Source organism: Erythranthe guttata, chromosome 14, assembly GCF_056151865.1.
Source record: "Erythranthe guttata isolate IM_541 chromosome 14, IM_541, whole genome shotgun sequence".
Lineage (NCBI taxonomy): Eukaryota > Viridiplantae > Streptophyta > Magnoliopsida > Lamiales > Phrymaceae > Erythranthe > Erythranthe guttata.
This window is the reverse complement of record NC_142546.1, coordinates 3,543,474-3,562,310: the sequence shown is the minus strand read 5'-3', so window position 1 is coordinate 3,562,310 and position 18,837 is coordinate 3,543,474. Positions and strand designations below refer to the sequence as shown.

General features: G+C 33.9%; 4 protein-coding genes and 1 long non-coding RNA gene across 6 annotated transcripts in view; 1 reads left to right on the top strand and 4 right to left on the bottom strand.

Annotated features, from left to right (window-relative positions):
* Positions 1 to 15,579, bottom strand: part of LOC105958599 (uncharacterized) — a 42,149-nt gene extending 26,570 nt beyond the window's left edge. The window contains exon 1 of the mRNA XM_088813266.1: positions 15,562 to 15,579. The gene's annotated coding sequence lies outside the window, so the exon portion shown is untranslated. The remainder of the gene's footprint in view (positions 1 to 15,561) is intronic.
* Positions 168 to 2,489, top strand: LOC148764944 (uncharacterized). The gene is made up of 2 exons (XR_016029507.1): positions 168 to 816; positions 899 to 2,489. It is a non-coding gene; the product is annotated as an uncharacterized LOC148764944 (long non-coding RNA).
* LOC105958622 (CBS domain-containing protein CBSX3, mitochondrial) lies at positions 260 to 2,998 on the bottom strand. Of its 2 annotated transcripts, none has more exons than XM_012982620.2 (6): positions 2,690 to 2,998; positions 2,096 to 2,367; positions 1,922 to 2,003; positions 1,664 to 1,737; positions 668 to 728; positions 260 to 549 (listed from the first exon to the last, which is right to left on the bottom strand). In XM_012982620.2, the coding sequence occupies exons 2-6, from the start codon at positions 2,351 to 2,353 to the stop codon at positions 407 to 409; spliced, it is 618 nt and encodes a 205-aa protein (XP_012838074.2). In that variant the 5' UTR covers positions 2,354 to 2,367; positions 2,690 to 2,998; the 3' UTR covers positions 260 to 406. The 2 variants fall into 2 exon arrangements, with proteins under 2 accessions (XP_012838074.2, XP_088669083.1); XM_088812957.1 differs by having other exon boundaries at positions 2,096 to 2,373; positions 2,696 to 2,783.
* On the bottom strand, positions 4,427 to 10,579 carry LOC105958621 (mitochondrial import receptor subunit TOM40-1). Its single transcript, XM_012982619.2, has 11 exons — positions 10,248 to 10,579; positions 9,540 to 9,621; positions 9,306 to 9,405; positions 9,129 to 9,224; positions 8,953 to 9,003; positions 8,686 to 8,751; positions 6,869 to 6,970; positions 6,004 to 6,072; positions 5,814 to 5,897; positions 4,796 to 4,891; positions 4,427 to 4,705 (listed from the first exon to the last, which is right to left on the bottom strand). Exons 1-11 carry the CDS (start codon positions 10,396 to 10,398, stop codon positions 4,649 to 4,651), a joined length of 954 nt encoding a protein of 317 aa, XP_012838073.2. The 5' UTR covers positions 10,399 to 10,579; the 3' UTR covers positions 4,427 to 4,648.
* Positions 11,988 to 16,281, bottom strand: LOC105958620 (MLO-like protein 1). The gene is made up of 14 exons (XM_012982618.2): positions 15,674 to 16,281; positions 15,292 to 15,349; positions 14,904 to 15,118; positions 14,298 to 14,414; positions 14,151 to 14,211; positions 13,900 to 13,994; positions 13,736 to 13,810; positions 13,523 to 13,611; positions 13,368 to 13,417; positions 13,169 to 13,209; positions 12,872 to 13,081; positions 12,714 to 12,781; positions 12,566 to 12,626; positions 11,988 to 12,456 (listed from the first exon to the last, which is right to left on the bottom strand). Exons 1-14 carry the CDS (start codon positions 15,800 to 15,802, stop codon positions 12,190 to 12,192), a joined length of 1,536 nt encoding a protein of 511 aa, XP_012838072.2. The 5' UTR covers positions 15,803 to 16,281; the 3' UTR covers positions 11,988 to 12,189.
* Positions 16,282 to 18,837: the final 2,556 nt, after the last annotated feature.

The following is an 18,837-nucleotide window of genomic DNA, read 5'->3' as shown; positions in this document are numbered from 1 at the left end:
TACTTCCAACTCGATTCGATTCATTTAGACCCCTAGATGCAAGCGCCACTTACATCTTAGAATAATTGTTTATTTCATATATGTTTGCATGTACCCAAATTTGTTAAAACCACATCGGACTAATCCCATCATATAAATTGTTAAGCAAGAGAAAGAACCAGTAGCAGAAAAAACATATGAACAAGAACAATGAAAACAAAACCATTCATAAGTCCAACACTTGTAGTTGTAGAGAAAGAGCTCTGTTTGGAGTCGCAAATAAAGAGACGAGCAAAAGCAGTTTCTTGGTATTATTAAATCTTAACGGAATATAACATCTCAAAAGATGTTCTAGAAGTTTGCATAAAAACCAAAATATATACAAACCCCGAGGTGAAATCTCAGCCGTCCATTTTATCGTCATCATCTAGTAACCTCCTTGTATGAAGGCATTTAAGCGGTTCAATTCCTCACGGTGCTCGCTCACCACTGCACGAACCACATCTCCGATAGACACCATACCGATCATTCCACTATCGTTAATCACCGGAATATGCCTAATGCGATTATCTGACAATTAAGAGTTTCAATAATCGGTCAAAAGTTTGTTTTTAAGAAGTAATTTTTTTGAAGTTCACTTTGAGAACAGAAACTTTGCAATGTTGTTATTTGGAAAATTAGGAGGTACCTGTCATGAGTTGCATTGCCTTCAAAACTTTTGTATCCGGTGTTACTGTGATAAGTTTGTTCTGCAATAAGCCCATTACTGTACCAGTTCAGAACCCCATTTATTATGAACTATGTTTTAATTCAGCATTAATAGATTTAGACAAGGATGTTGAATTTATAACTCATGTTTTTTTTGAACTAATCAGACTCCACTAATCTTATGACAACTGGGATTTAACTAAGTCAAAAGAAAAAAATAAAGAAAAAAATCATATAGGCAATCAAATTATGTTGGTATGCTTATGAATCAGATTATTATTTTAATATTTTTAATGGAAAAAGAAAAGAAGAAAAAAAAGTTATTGCCCAGGCAATCCAAGAGCTTCTCCAATTTTTTTCCTTAACGTATATATGTGTCAAGGGAATCCAAAAGCTTCCCCATTTTTTTCCTTAACGTATATATGTGTCATTTTTTGAATGGGATCCGATTATCTCATTTTCGGAGTCAATCGGTTCAAATCAACTTGTTGCTTGTTATTATCGTATATTTAAATACATATTTTTGACCTTTTGAAATGCCATCCCATCCTGATACAATTAATCTTGTTACAAATGAATCCCAACTTTCTATTTATAGTGCTTTACTACCCATTTGTACTCTTTCATTCGACCGTAATCGTTTGATTCTACAACTGAAAATGACTATCTAGAAATATTTTACATTGTAAGTTCCATAATAAGTTCTAAACAACATCTACTACATTGCTAATTTCTAAACAATAAAATTTATTAGCACAAGTTCGGGATTTTGGATACTCTCTGTTTTCCTAAACGCGACTTCTAAGCCAACAGTTTTGAATAGACTCAGGGATTTGGATTTCTGATTAGTTAGAAGAACAATTTTGTTTCTTAGTCATCCTCATTTTTTCAAGATTTCAAATACCAATGCATAAAACTTAGCTAATTCCGGCAACCTTGCCTAAATCGAAACGAACGAACATATATATAGGTTTACCTCTTCGGTCATGATATCGCCAACCTTGGTCGACTTGGACGACCTTCCCTGGACAATGATTTTCCTGAGATAATCTACATCACCATTAACACCATTATTAGCACACAATTATATGAAGAAAAAAAAAATATTAAACGAAATCTATAATCGGAGAATCGAATTCCTTCAATTAAAATAAAAGAGCTTAGCGAATTCCGATTCTTGATTATCATCTACTGTATGCAACATGGCTTGAAAATAAAAAAATAAAAAGTATACCTCTTTCAGTGATAATTCCTGCGACGGACTTATGCTCCCCTGGTTTAACGACCACGAGAGCTCCGACATTGTGCTGAGTCATCTGCAAGTGAAAAATTCGGTTTCCTATTTGCTAATGGTGACAAAAATTGCATGGTAAAATTGAACATTAAAGATTGTGCATAATTTATATACCGATTTCACGGCATCGTAAACAGAGTCGTCGGTGGTGCACCAAAGCCACGAGCCGTCTTGTTTCTTGCCTTTGGCTGTGAGAACATCGGAAATAGTGGTGCTCTCGAAACCGTGCTCTTCGATCCTAGCTGCCGACGTGGACTCCCGGCGTGCGAACATTAGAGATCGAACGGCTGTGGGGCCCACACGGATGTGGCGAAGAACAGCATTCTTGAACACATTCCCATGTGAGAAGATTGCTTGAATCCCTCCTTGCATCTTTTCTTTTGTGCCTAAAAGTAAAACAAGAAGTGACAAATCAATAAAAACTAACAAGATTCAATCACTCAACCATATTTTCTAATTATCATCCAATTTTATGTAAATCCTTCTCCAAACTATCAAAGCATGATTTTCTTGAACACACACACACACACACACACACACACACAAGAATGAAGAATTCTACCAACAAAAAAAAAATAGCCATTCCCCTCTTCCACAAACAGACACACACACAAAAACACACACAAACACACACAAAAAAACACAAAAATACACACAAACACACATACAAGAGTTTGTTTAAAGAAGAGATCAAAGTTTTGGGGCTACCTGAAGTAAGAATTAGGTGGAAGCAAAAGTCACAAGAAAGTTGAACCCTTTTGGATACAATAACACCAGCTTCCGGTTTATACTACTTTATACATATATATATTTAGGTTCAATAAAAAAGATGAAAGCCACCATCTTTAGTTCTTGCAAAATGATCCTGACCCTACAACTGTCCGTCCATGTGTGTATACTTTTGTTTTTTTTGCAATATTCTTCTATTTTTAAGATTCTTTTTCTTATACAATCTGAACAATTAAAGGCAAATAAATATGGTGATATATGATTTCTTGATTTATCATAAAATTCAATAATATACTCTCGCTATATAATAGCATGTAAATTATATAAGAGACGTAAATTACACTAGACTAACAATATGCAACAAATTCAACTTAACGACTATTGACCAGATTGTCCAAACTTAGATCAATTGACATAAGTTAACTTGTTTCAACTGTTAGATCATCCTGCGGGGTCAGATATAATACATTTCAATGTATGGTAAACTATCACACAAGTTTCTGAATATAAAGAATCTTTTGATAAATGGTATGTCAATATTATTATGGTAATTACGAAATGTTATGTTAGAACTAATTAGATGTGAATCGGATCGAATTAGTACTTTCGGAATTATTTTTTTTAAGGAAGTAAAAAAAATAATTCCAATTTTGTTAGGAAAAAACCGTTCCAAATTCGAAATTAAAAGACTTGTGCTGAAATTGGAAGTTTTCAAATCGGATACGACCGCAACGGAAAATTCTTTTATTTATTCATCTATAATACAAAATAGATTGAGATGTTCAAATTATTTTTTATAATCAAAACTTTTTTTTCTTGTAACAAAGGAATATATATATATACATGTTGATTATCATATCACCTTAAATTGAAGTAATTAATATTACATCAATCATCCATAATGAAATAGATAAGGTTCATTTATAAGTGTAGTATTTTTTAAGGTGGAGGGAACAACTTCGGATAAGGGTACGAGATTTGAGGTTGTGGGGACCAATAAAATAAATAAATAAATAAATAAATATATATTTATTTTGTTTGTGCAATGAGTCATCATCCACTTGGAACATATCCATTCACTGAACTTAAAGTATGATTCCACACGATCCAAACACAGTACTAAACAATTTGTCAACTAGTGCTCAAGCATCCATCCTGTCTTCTTCCATTACAATTCAATTTTATTTTCTTTTATTTTAATTTCATTATTTTTTGTCACAGGTGTTAAAATAGCAAATTGTAATAAACTAATAATGTGAAAGCAGATATGGTTACCAATTCTTTACATATCGATGTATGTCAAATTTACAATTTACCTACGATTTTTTCATAAGAAAATACATAGTTAGAGAAATAGTCGTAATTATTTAAACATCAAGTGTTTTTTCGTAATTTAACTTTCATCAGAGTGTGAGTGTGGCCGTAATTTGTCCTAGAAATAATAAGCAAACATGTCAAAATTCCAACACTTACAAGGAAAATGAATGTACTTGACCTTGTTATTTCATAAGACAACTCCAACAAAGGTATAAATACTAGGGCTACTTTGGGTAATTTGCAAATAGGCAATAGTACAAAAGAAAAAAAAATATATTATTACATATTAGTACATGCAGCAAAATATTTTTTTTTTTTAAATTGTAAAATATTATTAATGCAAGCACACAATTAAGTGTATCACTATTTCACCAAGTGTGCATAACAATAAAAAGTATCTTTGGGGAATCAATAATAATAATATTATCTCCAACCTGCAAAATCAACTACAAGTGATTCTGTTGCAACCGAATAAATGATTATTCAACTCAGAGAAAAAGAACAAAATCGATGATTCTTTGATTCTTATCTGGAGAAAAATCTCCCCATCCATCCTCATACTTGCAACAAACATCTTAAATTGAAACAGAGTGAATATGCCTTTCGTGTTTCGTTTCTATTCTATTCTCCCACTGTCAATCCGAACCCGAACTTGTAGTCTTTCTTCTTATGATCTATCTGCAAGACCAAATAAATAATTAAAGTCGAGAGAAAAAAAAAGAAAAAGAAAAGGAGAACCTGCTATTAGAAAATACGAGGAATCCTCACCTCAGCAGAGAGAAGAAAGTTAAGACCCATATTAAACCGCTCTTCCAAGAAAGCAGCCACGACACCGTTAGAATCAATCTTGCCTCTTAAACGACACTGCCATCAGGACAAATAAGTACAATTAGATGCATAGATATTGGGAAATCACATTTCAAGAAAAGAAAATAAAAAAAATTAATCGATTCTTGAAATTTCGTACACCAATATAGTGGACCTTCAACTGTGTGAATTTCAAATTCATAATTCTATTGACAGAAAAGATGCCAAAACACAAATAGATAAGGGAAACAATTTCTAAAATTAATTGGACAGTCCAAATTTCGATTTTAACCTCTTACTGACATGGAGGCCAAATCAGCAATATGTGTAGTTAGGTACTGCTATCTTAAGGCAATAAAGCAGTTGAAATTCCGTTCTGAGCTATTATTGTACAGAACCTATTCTACGGAATGAACTTATGAAAGGTTTTACTTGTCCTCAGATGCTTAGACTACCCGGTTGAAATAGAGATTTCAGTTTCCAGCCTGTTAAACTTGATAATGTTTTGCGCATGTCGAGTTTATCTGTATAACTAACTACACACGCCGCATTGTTTTTTGGAGAACTGCTGATGTATTAGCTGTGGTTAAATCTTATAATGCCGTGTGATGACTATGTATCTTACTTCTCTGATAGGCTACTTCTCTTCAGTTGATATAATTTACATGTTAGATGCTTATTTTGTGTTAGGTAGTAAATAAAGTGTCGATTCAATCTTAAAGTGTAATCCAACTTACAATAGAGCCAAACTGGAAACTGAAATCTCTATTTCAACCGGGTAGTCTAAGCATCTGAGGACAAGTAAAACCTTTCATTCCGTAGAATAGATTCTGTATAATAATAGCTCAGAACAGAATTTCAACTGCTTTATTGCCTTCTATAGAGTAAATCTAACTTCTGAACAACTATAATTCTAACTAGACCATCACAAAACATGGTACCAAACTCGAGCAACCAAGCAGTAGTAACAGAAATTTACCTGCCGAAGGATGTAATCATATCCGAAGCTGGCAGTAACGTCCCGAGACATATAGTTGTACATGAAGTCTGATGCTAGAGAAACCTAAATGGTAAGAACAAGTTAGTTCCAACAGAACGAGCAATAAAGAAACATAAAAAATTTGAATGTACAAATTAAAGCCCTTGTCATGTACTAGAAACTAGTTCACCTTTTCAGATACTTTCTGAACATAGCTTAGAGCAACCATACCAGTACTAGCAACTTGTCCGGTTGTGACCTGTATGAGGAGCAGCAACCAGAAATTATTTATTTGGAATTGACTCAATGAATGCTTGTAACTTCAATTATTAAATGTGCATGATAAATATGGAGAAAAACAACTTCACTCTACTACAAAGTATCAACAATAGAGAAAGAAAGAGAAGAAAACAGTTGTTAACTGGTTTGTATTGCCCTTTCAAAAACGTATAAATAACCTCAAGATTTTTAGTGCATATTATAATCTTGGTCTGTTTGATCCTTATCTACTTGTTTTAAATCACCTAACTGAGGCATGCATATCGTTATCACTTGTAGAACAATACATGGTTAGAAAAATTATCCAGAGTCCAAAAGGAACACGAAGAAACATGCCTAGCCAGGGTCAGTTAATACACTCAAATATAGTCACGTCCCTACACAGCACAACAGAGGGAAGCATATTGCTTGGTTATATACAGATTACTTCTCAAATTGATGAGCTCAGCCACACAGGCACACTAATGAACTCAAGTTATAAATATGCAAACCGCGATATTAATGTCCTGAATTCACTATTTTATTTTATCTGCGTATATGTACACAGAATCTTAATGTACTGGATAGATTCACCATCACTTAATTCAATGAAAATCCTCAAGCCATATATGGCTTTTAAATGTGCAACTGAAAGGAAAAGGAAAGTTTGCAATTAAATAGAAATTAACATCGCCCTGTTATGATCAACTCAAAGACACAATTAATTAAATTGCAGTTCGGTTTGAAATATTAAATTTAAATCATGAATTGGAACACAGAATCAGAAGTAATAATACCATCTTGTCAGTGTTGTAACGTGCAGCATAACCAATACCAGATTTCCTGTGTTGACCAGCCCAGAATACTTCACCACCCAAGGATAAATGAGGACTCACACTCTGCAAAGATAAACATGAAAATCATCAGTATAACTATATAACTGCAAAGTGCAACCCATCCTTGGCATTGCTCTAGCTCAAATTATCACCATCACACCTAACTACCAAAAACAGAGATATTTGTTGTTGGGAAGCATGCATATTACTTCATTTGTATCGTGAATGACAGATTTGACCTTGAAAGACTAATCAGCAAACAGTCAAATACGGAATCTCTACACCTGTTGGCCTTTCAAGAAGTTATTTTGTATAATTGGACTAAAAGGAGAAACATGCCAACATGATGATTTATGTTTTAAAAACTGAAAAATAAAGATGAAATTGCCCCAGATCAATTTTTTATCCGACTTTTCAGAGTGAACCAAAACAACCTTGATGAAAGTAGTATTAACCAGAAGAATTTCAGATTTGTCTACACAACAAAATTAAAAGGGAAAAAACTTGCCAAATAGTTAAGACCAACAACAACTGGGAATCAAAATAAACATAACACGTGAAAATAATTCTAGCATCTAGCAGATTTTGCCTCTTAATAATTTTTAAAGGAAAATAAAATGCCATACGAACTATCCTCCACTTATGATGTTCCAATTTCTATTGTTTACAAGAATATATGTTTTCATCTTCGATGCTCTTAGACTGAATGGCAAGAGAGGCAACTAGTATGGTAGATGTCCCCAACATGATATTCTCCTTCAATTCACTCATTCAAGAAGATTGAACTACTATGACTTGGTACTATCTAAAGCAAAATATTTCTTCTCTCGCCTTGCATAATCAATTGATTCTGCACTCCTTTTTAATTTGATTATTATAAAATAAGGTTTCTTCTAGGTAATGACTTTAACATGGTTCACAGTTCCAAAAATAAAAAGGAAACCAGCATATAGTTACAGGTACACCATGAAGAAAAATGCTTCACACAAGAATGACATCTAAAAATATTGCTGAATTGTTCAAGCATCCAGACACTGAAAGACTTTGTCCTTATATTTGTTCCATGACTAAAGGATTGGTGAAACATTCTCATTTTTTTCTAGTACTATGCCTCTTGAGATATAGAAAAATTCAATCTTAACTTATGGAAGCATTACTTATTCCTAGATTTTTTGCTGTTTTTACAGGGTAGCATTGATAGTACGAAACATAAAAAAAATAATGAACTGTATAGCTCCAAGGGGAAAAAACGAGCTGAATCAGTAATCCTTCCAAGTTTATCGCTACAGAGAATAGCATTTGCAGCAGAGAACCCTTCGTGAAATACATGTATATTCTAAATCCAATGTCATTGTTTAAAGGTAAAAAGGCAATGGATTGGAGTTCAATCGTACACTCTCTTCATCTATTTATAAGTTAATAGAGAACAATGGCTATCTCCGCAAACTAACATTAGAGTAAACAGAAGCAAAATAAACCAGGGCACTGCTACTTCTTCCCAAAATTCTACATTTAGATTCTATAATTACTTACACAATAAAGCTATCCAAGTAAACCACCAGAAGTAGAAAAAAAGGCAATAATTGTAGAACCATGATTCACCAAATCGTCAAGAGTAATGTATCATTAGAATTGCATACCGTTGCCGACAAGCGACAAAATGTTTCTCCTAGATGTCCAAAGTTCGCAACCGTATCATACAAATGATTTCCAGTGTATACAGGAACACCAATTCGTTAAAAAAAAATAGTTTTCAAATCAAAGATCGAGTAGTTCACCTGGATGTAACTTGCACCAAATAAGGCTCCATTCCCCAGTTGAAACTGAGTCCTATAGTCTGATCCCTGTAAATATTTGTAAGCACATGCTATTAACCTGAGTTTGCATTAATCCAGCATAAAATTGCCATCTCTTTTTATGTAGACATTTGATATAGGCAGATCAATATTTGAATTCACTAGTTCAAAACATGTATTTAGAAAACCAACATACATTATACACACATACACTTTAAAGTTACCTTCAATACAGTTATATAAAATTACCTTATAATCAAAATTGAACATGCCATGCGACATATGTGGCTCATTCGTAAGCTACAAGGAAGAAAGAAACTATATTAATTTACTCAAAAGGATGAACAGAGAAATATGATAACAGCTCTTGGATAGTTGCCAGTTCTAAAACTTCTACGGCAGGTGGATAGACAGAGTATACATACTTGAGCATTGCCCTTGAGAGTAAGATTCTCAGTCAAATCACACTTCAGTCTTGCATTTAATCTCCCATCTGTCATTACCCTCCCGAAAAGCATCAACTGCCAAAGAAAGTAAAGCTCCAATGTTTAAATCAAGTAATCGTGCTTCAATCACAAATTGATAGGTAAATGGCAGCACACCTTTGGGTCTATAAAGTTAGCGCCAAATTCATAGTTAGCGGTGGGAATTTTAATCGTTTCAGTTGACTGAGAAGGAACTTCAGTAGGGCCCATCATAACACTGATGAAAATTAGAACATAAATCAAATTTAGTGGTCAAACATCTCAATCTGGATTAAAAGAAACACGGGATAAAAAGATGGAAAATGAAAATACAAGATTAAAGTAATCTACTAAAAGGAATTATAAAGGCACCTATGGCTCAGAGAAAACTTTTGATTGAGCCCTTTCGTAAAATCAAAGCGCAATCCCTCAAAGAGCTCTGGCTTCAAGGACACTGCCAACAATAACCATTAAAATTAGTAGTGTAATTAGAGTAAGTTACAACTGAAATATCTCATAAACTTTGAGCAATAACAAACTAGAAAAAAATAATCCTACAAAAACTTTCTGGAACGGCAACTAATTTCCTTTTATAACCATAACTAAAATTCAAATAGCTAGTGAATCGGGTGAAAAGCATCCTTTGCATAAATGAAATAATTAGCAACTGAATTCGGTGCTATCTCCCAGATAATGCAAGTGCACCTAAACTTTTTTATATGCTACTCACAAAAACATCCAAAAAAACTCTACATTTTACTTAAACATCACTCAAACAATCAATTTTGATTTCCATCGGAAATGAAATCACTAGGGGATACCTAACAACGCAGCAAATAACGAAAACAAATACGATTTACAGCATTCAATCTCATGTTCCCGCAAATGCAGACTTGTGATCTCCGATTACGGGGTCCAATAAAACCGAAATGCACCAACTGAATATCTCATTTTTTTAAGCAGGATTTATCACAGAACATTAGAGAGAACAAAAATGAAGTGTTCGCATCACAATGCAGAAGCAGCCACAATACAAAACAACAACCACCACCGCCAAATAGAAAAAGGAAGAGTACTAACTAAGAGCTTCGCGGTGAATTTCTTCATAAGGAATGGGGCAAGGGAGATTTAAGTAATCCACTTTCGGCTGCTCGGTGGCGGTCGGATTTGTTGGACCGGCAGCTGGATGAGCCGTCGCCGTGGCGGGTGAGGGAGGAATAAGGGTTGCCATAGCCGACTATTTTCTCTTCGTTATCTGAATCACACTGAATTTTGTTTTTCTGAACCTAAATTAAATAAAAATTAAGAAGCAGAAGAAGAAGAGTGAACAATTAGATTCTTCTTCTAGAGAGAGAAAGAAAGAAAAAGAGAGAGAGACGGGGAGCGGCTATTATATATGGAAACTCTACCCAGAAAAACCCTTTCCCCTAAATTACAAAAACCCCTAACCGACCCGGCCGCACACCCTCGGTTTGACCCGACCCGTCTTAAAAATGAGCAGACTGAAAATGGCTCGGGTTTGACGAGTTTTAAATTTTAATAATGTAGAACCTCGATAAATTAATAATATCGCTAAAATAATAGTTTCTTCTGATTTTGATTCGGTAAAAACGTACTAAATTATTAGTTCGATAATTTAATATTTCTCTAAATTAATAGAATTTCGCTAGTCCCGACTGTATTAATTTATAGAGGTTTAACTGTATGTAATATATCATTTGAGGGAAAAATATTGTTTTCATTCTTCAAGTTTGCATTAATTTCACATTTGGCCCTAAGCTTCACAAACAAAACATCTAGTTCCTTATGTTTCAAAAATTCAACATGTTTAGTCCATTCCGCCAATTTTCCGTAAAAACTAATGGAATCAAGCGTGTGCCATCATTTCCTTAACTAACGAACTAATGGTAAATTGACGAAAATGGTTAAAAGTGTTAAATTATTGGAACATTAGGGACCAAATGTATTTTTTGTGAGCATGGGGACCAAACGTGAAATCAGTGCAAAGTTTAGGGATGAAAATTGTAATTTCGCCTATCATATGATCTATTAGTTTCCGATTGATTGTCCATTTTGAAAACTTGTACTGTAACACTTTAAAATTCTAATGATACATTGATTAGTAACATTCTGTATTTTCTTAAAATATTTCATATTTATTCGTTTTCTTAATATTTAAGAACTAATACAAAACGACACTTGTTTTGAAATTGAACACGCTGTTGTTGCAGTAATGCAGCTTTTTTGTGATCCAAACACCGACGATTTTAAGGTTGTTGTTGTTGCGGATTGGTGCTACTACTCGGTTTTATTCTTGTAAGAACAAATCCTGGGTAACGACGAAAAAAGAAAACGAAATTGAACACATTGGTTTAGGTCTACGAACAGAAATCGGAAGGGAGTCTGTGTTGACGGGGCAAGCTATTGGACATTTGTTTTGGCATTACGAGGGCGTTACGTAAATAATGTATTATGATCCGAGAGATAGACAAGTTCAAGATTCTGCAGAAGCCAGAAAACGCAAAGGATTATAGCGATTGTGCATGTATTCCGATTTATATGGCTCGTACGAGAACACGGTTCAGATTTCGGACAAAGGGAAACGGCATAGACAATAATTCCTGGAAGAAGTTGATAACCGTTTAAGATAAGATGTCTATTTGGTCGTCGTTGCAGCCTCTATGTTACGTGGAAAATACACTTTCGGAAAAATTCGATGTTACACCTGATTATTTACACCAGGTGGTTGTTAACAGTAGATCTACACATAATCACGCACACCCATGTGTGTATGTGTGATTGGTGGGTGGTTATTTAACGTTTATAATCAAGATTCAAGACTATTATAAACATAATAATAACACACATCCTTTTCTCTGGTCATACATTAATTAGCACATGCTTCAGCTCAGTTCAGTTCAAGAAAATCCGAAGCATATTTGCTCGACTCAATGAGCTTTCATTCATTCGACTAATTTAGCTAAATTCACTTCCTATAAATAAAATGGTCAAAAAGAAACTCTTAGGAACCATTGGCTGGTTGAACCTCGGACTGTGGCTTAGTTTCCCTACGTGCAATGCCGGCCATTTGAATTCCCAAAGACGAACCCCCGGTGGACCCCCCTTGGGTGGACCCCCCTTGGGTAGACCCCCCTTGTGTGGACCCCGCCTGGGCGGACACACCAAGAGCAGCTTTCAAGCCTTGCTTCTTCTTCACCTTCTGTGCCCAACCAACTAACCCAACTTGAACGTGCTCCTCAAATATCGACTTCTTGAAATGGGTTCCCATCTTTATAATTATAAGTTTTAACCAACAAAAATACGAAAAAAAAAAGGGTTTCGTCAATAATTTGTTACTATTTTAATCGTATTGAAGAAAATGGTTAACAAGGTTTTACCTGTGTGACGAGAGCGTATAGCGGTAAAGTACTGTAGCTGCAGAGTACCTGAATAAATACACTGAAATCGACAACGGAAAAAACAGAATTAGCAAACCACACTTCAAAAAACGGACGAAGAAAGGTGCAAGTAAAAATTAGTATTCACCCTATGATTAGTCTCGGGACGATGTATCGGACTTTTCCCATTATGCACGAGTTGAAGCCATATTGAACCTACGAGGAATGACAATATAATATTACATATGGTTCGGTTTTAAAAACATTTTTTTTAAGGCTAAAAAGAGGTGAAAATTACCAACTTACCCATATCCAAAAGAAGAAGGCGATTTCGAAGGCATTTTGGAAGAGAATAAAATGAATCAAGATAAGGACAATGCGGGGCCTACGGAACCAAAAGTGGTCGTCCGAAGGCTGTACCACCAATTCACCTTCAATTGCTATGTGCTTCTCAGCTACCTCATGCGCCAGCTGGCTTATTATATGCTCCAGCTTTGCCCCGACAGCAAGCAGAAGCTGCAAAAAAAAAAATTGAATCATCGTAACACAATAAATAAATACTTATGATTATAAAAATATGCAAAATAATAGTGATATACTCACAACGAAAGGGAAAAATGCGATCCAGAAGTACGTATGCCAGCCTGCAAAAATCGGAAAAAAAAAATTGTATTTCATTAACTGATAAAATCGTACCTCGAGAAAAAATATTGTTTGATTCAATAGAAAATGAAAGCTCGTTAAAATGTAACGATAAAAATTGCATATAGTGCAACATGAAGAGGTAATTCGACTGACGTACCATTAATGTTCAACAACAAGAAGAGGACGACAAAAACCCACAAATACCAACTGCAATAAATAAAAAACATTTATATATGTCAAATCAAAATTAATGGCCGAAAAGTTTGTCGTTAAAACTAATATTATTATTTAATTATTCAAGAATTAAATTACCTTATGCCGACAACTTTCTTGAAGTCAGCTTCAAGAGCACGTATCATGTACTTGTGGAAATTAAACTTTGGGTTTCCTCTGCAGTGTGTCTGTGTGAAACAACAAACTTCATTTTATACATATATCACAAAATAAATATATATATATAAATAAAAAATAGCAAAACAAGTTGTAGTTAAAGGAAAAACGAGAGAAAAAACGTGCGGCGCGTACCATAATAAAGCCTAGTCGAAGAGCGGCGTAATCCGATTTGGTAACAGATCCATAGAATTGCTTAGAAAATGAATGCTGAAAATGATACATATAAAAAAAATAAGTTAATATTCAACAGTCGTACGAAAAAATTGAGATTTCTCGAGGCTAAAACTTCAACTTACCAGCCAACCCATTATAGCAGATTGTTTACCCAAGCCCAAAAATCGAGTCTTGATGAAATCGTGATTATGAACATGTGTGACCTTGGTTTTCAGAGCTGCGCATTTTGATAATGATTATTAATAATTTAATAATGATTAACTAAGAAATATCTTGTTCCTTAGATTTAGTTCATCCCATTCGTTAAATAGTAATATATAGATAGATTTATTTAATTCATTCCTCGATTTTGGAAACGAGGTGAATATATTACCTTGTTCTGCATCGTAAGTTTCGTTTGCAATGGCGTCTTCCCAATTCTTCCATTGACGTATCTATGCATAAATTTTCGAAATTAAATAAAGCTTTACAGAAAGGATTAATTTGCATATATAGATAAAGAAAAAAAAATAGTACGCACCTTTGCCCCTCCGAATACAACGGTGAGAACAGAAAACGTCACATGCACAATTGCTAGAACAAAGATAAAGATGTGTAGATGATGCAGTGCTTCGAGCGATAGCATCGGGACTTTATGCTGCACCAAAAACGTTGAAACGAAATTAGACGAATACATAAACATGTGAAAAATAACAGTAGTAAAGATAAGAGTATCATTCAAGTAAGTTGACTATTTGCAATTTCCATTTCTTATTCAGACGTTCTTCAACATATTGTGCTTCACTGTTATCGATACATACACCATCAAGATTTACTAGAATTTTTTATTTGTAAAAACAGTTAACGAACTATTCATTCCAAATAAAGCACTAATCGAAAGGCTTGAATTCCAACCACTGCACAAACAATCCAAGATTCCTGAGTCTCCATCAAACAGTCTCGTACCACAATAAAAAAATACGTAAATCCGATTTACATATACAATTAAACACAAACAGAATTTCAAAATCCAGAAACGAAAACAAACTATGACCATATATATATGTATACATGCTTCCAACAGTAATAAACAGTTCAATAAATTCCGATTTCAAACCGAAACGAAAGGAAAAAAAAAAAGAATAACCTTTGCAGCACAGTAACCTCCGGCGACTTCTTCAGCTAGCAAGCGGCGGTGGCCGCTCCCTTCAGGTGCGGCGTGAGATTCTTTGCCACCGGAAGATTCTGCAGATAACGAGCATGGAAGAAGGTGCTCCATAGTACTAGCAGGCACACAAATCTTGACTATACGGCCTTGAAATACAGTCAGCATAAGTGATATAAACCCCAACAGCATCAACTCTGTGTCAAACCCCATAATTTTCCATCAGATCAAACATAAAAAATTTCTCTTCTTGTACAAGTCCATACATACATACAAAGATAAATATATATATATATATATATATATATATATATATATATATATATATATATATATATATATATATATAGGAGAGAAAGATGAAGGGTACCTTCTTTAACTTTCTGTAAAGCTTCAAAGAGTGGCTTTTGGTTCTTCTTCTTCAAATACTGCACATTTTTTCGGCAAACAGTGGTTGTAGTTTTTTTTAGCATGAACCCAGATTTCAAAAACCAATAAAAAAAAAGGGACAATTTTTTTTATTTTTTTATTTGGAAAAATTAAGGTTCTAGAAAAATTCAAAATCAAGATACTAGGTTTTTTTTCTTTTCCAGTTTCTTATGTCATTAACTCAACGTAACAAAAACCACATTCCATACATATGTGTGTGTGTGTGTGAAATGAGAGAGAGAGAGAGAGAGAGAGAGAGAGAGAGAGAGAGAGAGAGAGAGAGAGAGAGAGAGAGAGAGAGAGAGAGAGAGAGAGAGAGAGACCTTTCCGGTGAAATGAATGCCTCGTTCGGCAGCGAGAGAGATGGCGACGATGACGCAACAGACGGCGGCGACAACCCACGTCGGAGTGAATTCCAACGACGTCCCCTCCCCTTCCCCACCCCCACTCATTTTCCTTCAATTCCCCAACAAAATTTCAAAACCCCACTTCAGATTATTCCTCTACGAAAAGGCAGATAAAAAGTGAAGAAGAATAAAAAGAAACGATTTTTTTTTTTTTTAAAAACGCGTAATTCTGATAATTAGTAGCCAGAAACAGCAATGGCGATGGTAGATGATACAGGGGGCAAAAAGCAAAAGCGGGGAATTGAGTTTTAAATGATAAAATCCCAAAAATCTATGAGGGAGTGTGAGTGAATAATTGCGAGATTGGAGCGTCGAATTAATGGAGCTTTTGTTCGGATGTTCTTATAAATGCAGCAGTTTGGATATTTTTCTACATACAGATAGATACAGCCATTAATTTAAGGGTGTGTTTGGCACAAGAAAATTAGAAAGGCAAATGAAAGGTTTTATTTATTTATACTAGTTTAGTTTCTTTGTTTTATTCTATTCTATTTTTTTAGTATTTGGAAAATTTAAATTATTTACTCCCTCCGTGCCAATTTAAATATCGTTTTGGGTTGTTTTGCACATATTAAGAAAATCAATAAATGTGCATAGATTATAGTAAAAAAAAAACAGATAAAATTACTAAAATATCCTCGACATTTAATTGATTCTCAACTAATTAATTAGGAGTGATTAAGGGTAAAATTGAAAATCTAAAATGACAAATAATGTGGGACAAAAAAAACTCTCTAAAAAGACATATAATATGAAACAGAGGGAGTACTTTTTATTAGTGGGGATTTAATTTGTTTAAGTCCAATAAAATAACACCTAATTAGCTTTAAATTGCTTATTGAGGGTGTGTTTGGCATAAGAAATTGGAAAGGCAAATGAAAGGTTATATTTAGGTTTTATCTATCCTACACCCGGTGAAGGTTACACCGGGTGATTTTTCACCGTTGATCTACACACACCAATGTGGGTGTGTGTGTGTTTGTGTGTATATTAATGGTAAAGATCTACCCGGTGTATTTCACCCGGTGTAGGATCTCAAAAGCCATTTATTTATACACTAGTTTAAGTTTCTTTATTTTATTATTTTTTTTTTAGTATTTTGGGGAATTGAAGTTATTTATTACTCCATTTGTGGGGATTTAATTTGTTGAAGTGCAATTAAAATAACACCTAATTAGCTTTAAATTGCTCATGATTTCAAAATGTTGTAACAAATTATATCACATCTCAAATGGGAATAAACTGGGCGGGTCGATCAAATTTGTTTGAATATTTATCAGGTTTTTAAAGTTGTGTTTGAGTTTGAATTTGAATTTGATAAGCATATTGTACTTTAACTACATCGAACACAAATCGAGTTGTTGTGGACTTATTTTTATTTTTATTTTTACATAGTTTATCATTTTCTTCTAATCGAACTTGAGTTTGAGCCAAGTATATAAGCGTTTACAGAACACAAATACGAGTTGAAATTTGGTTCGGAGTGTTAACAAACTGAGTTTTTAATAATCGTTCGAAATTCAGTAGTTTAATTCGTTTTTTCAACCGTAGTCTCAACTATCAATCCGTCCAATAATAATAATAATAATAATAATAATTAGTATTATTGTAATATAATAACATCATTTATCTTTGTTGAAACTTGAAATCTTAGCTCTTTTGATTCTATGCATGTTATAAAGTTCACTATGCATGTTTTGTCAATTAGCAATACTAAATCTACACAAATATTAAAATAATAAAAAATTAAGGGAATTGCTTTTTGCGGTTTGAAAATTGCTATTTGCGGTTTTTGACAAAACCCCCGAAAAAAACATTTTATTTCACTAAAACCCCAAAACTTTCCAAAAAAATCCAAAAACCCCCCCAAAACGCCTAAAAGCCCAACTTGGGCGCCCATTAATGCAGTGCACGCCCAAGTTGGGCGTGCAAGCTGCATTTGGGCGCCCGAGTTGGGCGTCCAGTGCAAAATTTCTTTTTTTTTTTTTTTTTTTTTTTTTTTTTAAATTGTCGAACGCCCAAGATGGGCGCCCAAGGCGTGTACGAACGCCCAGAACGGGCGTTCGTACACGCCTTGGGCGCCTATCTTGGGCGTTCGACCATTTTTTTGCGAAAAAAAAAGCCCTACAAATCGATTTGTAGGGCTTTTTAACATGAAATTGGTTCCGTAATCGACCTACCCAATGCATATTACACATAAAAGAGTCGAAATTACGTCAAAAAATCGAAGCCCAACCCTTCTTCAAGCTTGATTTCGAATTTTCGAATTTTTTGTTCTTTTTTTTTTTGCTATTTGCAGTTTTGGGGGGTTTTTTGATATTTTTAAAAATTTTGGGGGTTTTTGTTAGAAACCGCGAATAGCAATTTTGTGACCGCAAATAGCATTTTCTAAAATTAATTATTGGAAGGAGTTGAAAAATATTTAATATTAAATTACCATGTTGAGCCCTAAATATTAAATCAGACCAAACAAAACCTAAAAGTAGGGAGTATTATTATTATTATTATTATTATTATTATATGATGACGCGGTTTGAACACGAAAATGGACCACGCTGTTGTAATTGACGCATGCCCCGCTGTTTATGCTAACTAATCTCTCATTAAATTAATATTACCGTTTAATTCAAATTGACTTCACTTCTTTTAAGATAAATATCTGGACAAATCTGCACTGTCAATTTTGTCATTAATTTGGCCCCAACCACTCAATTTTGAAATTTTTTTTTTTCCCCATTTTTTTGTTATATATAACGCATGTCACTATTTTTAATTAAATAATAATCGATGAATTGATTCGTTAAACTTGATCCATGCAAAAAAATTCTTCTCCAGGAGCAACGACTCCAATGTGTTTAGTCTTTGGCATTATTAGTAGTCACTCTCTCCGTTTCAAATTAACTTGTTTTGACGAATTTTTCATTTTTCAAATTATATATTATTTTAAAATTTCAATGATGCATTAATTATTATTTTCTTATTTTTTGCCCTAATTACTATTCATTAATTGAAACAACATAATTAATAGAAACAACATTAATAACATGAATATTTAGTCATTCTATATATTTTTACGTTTA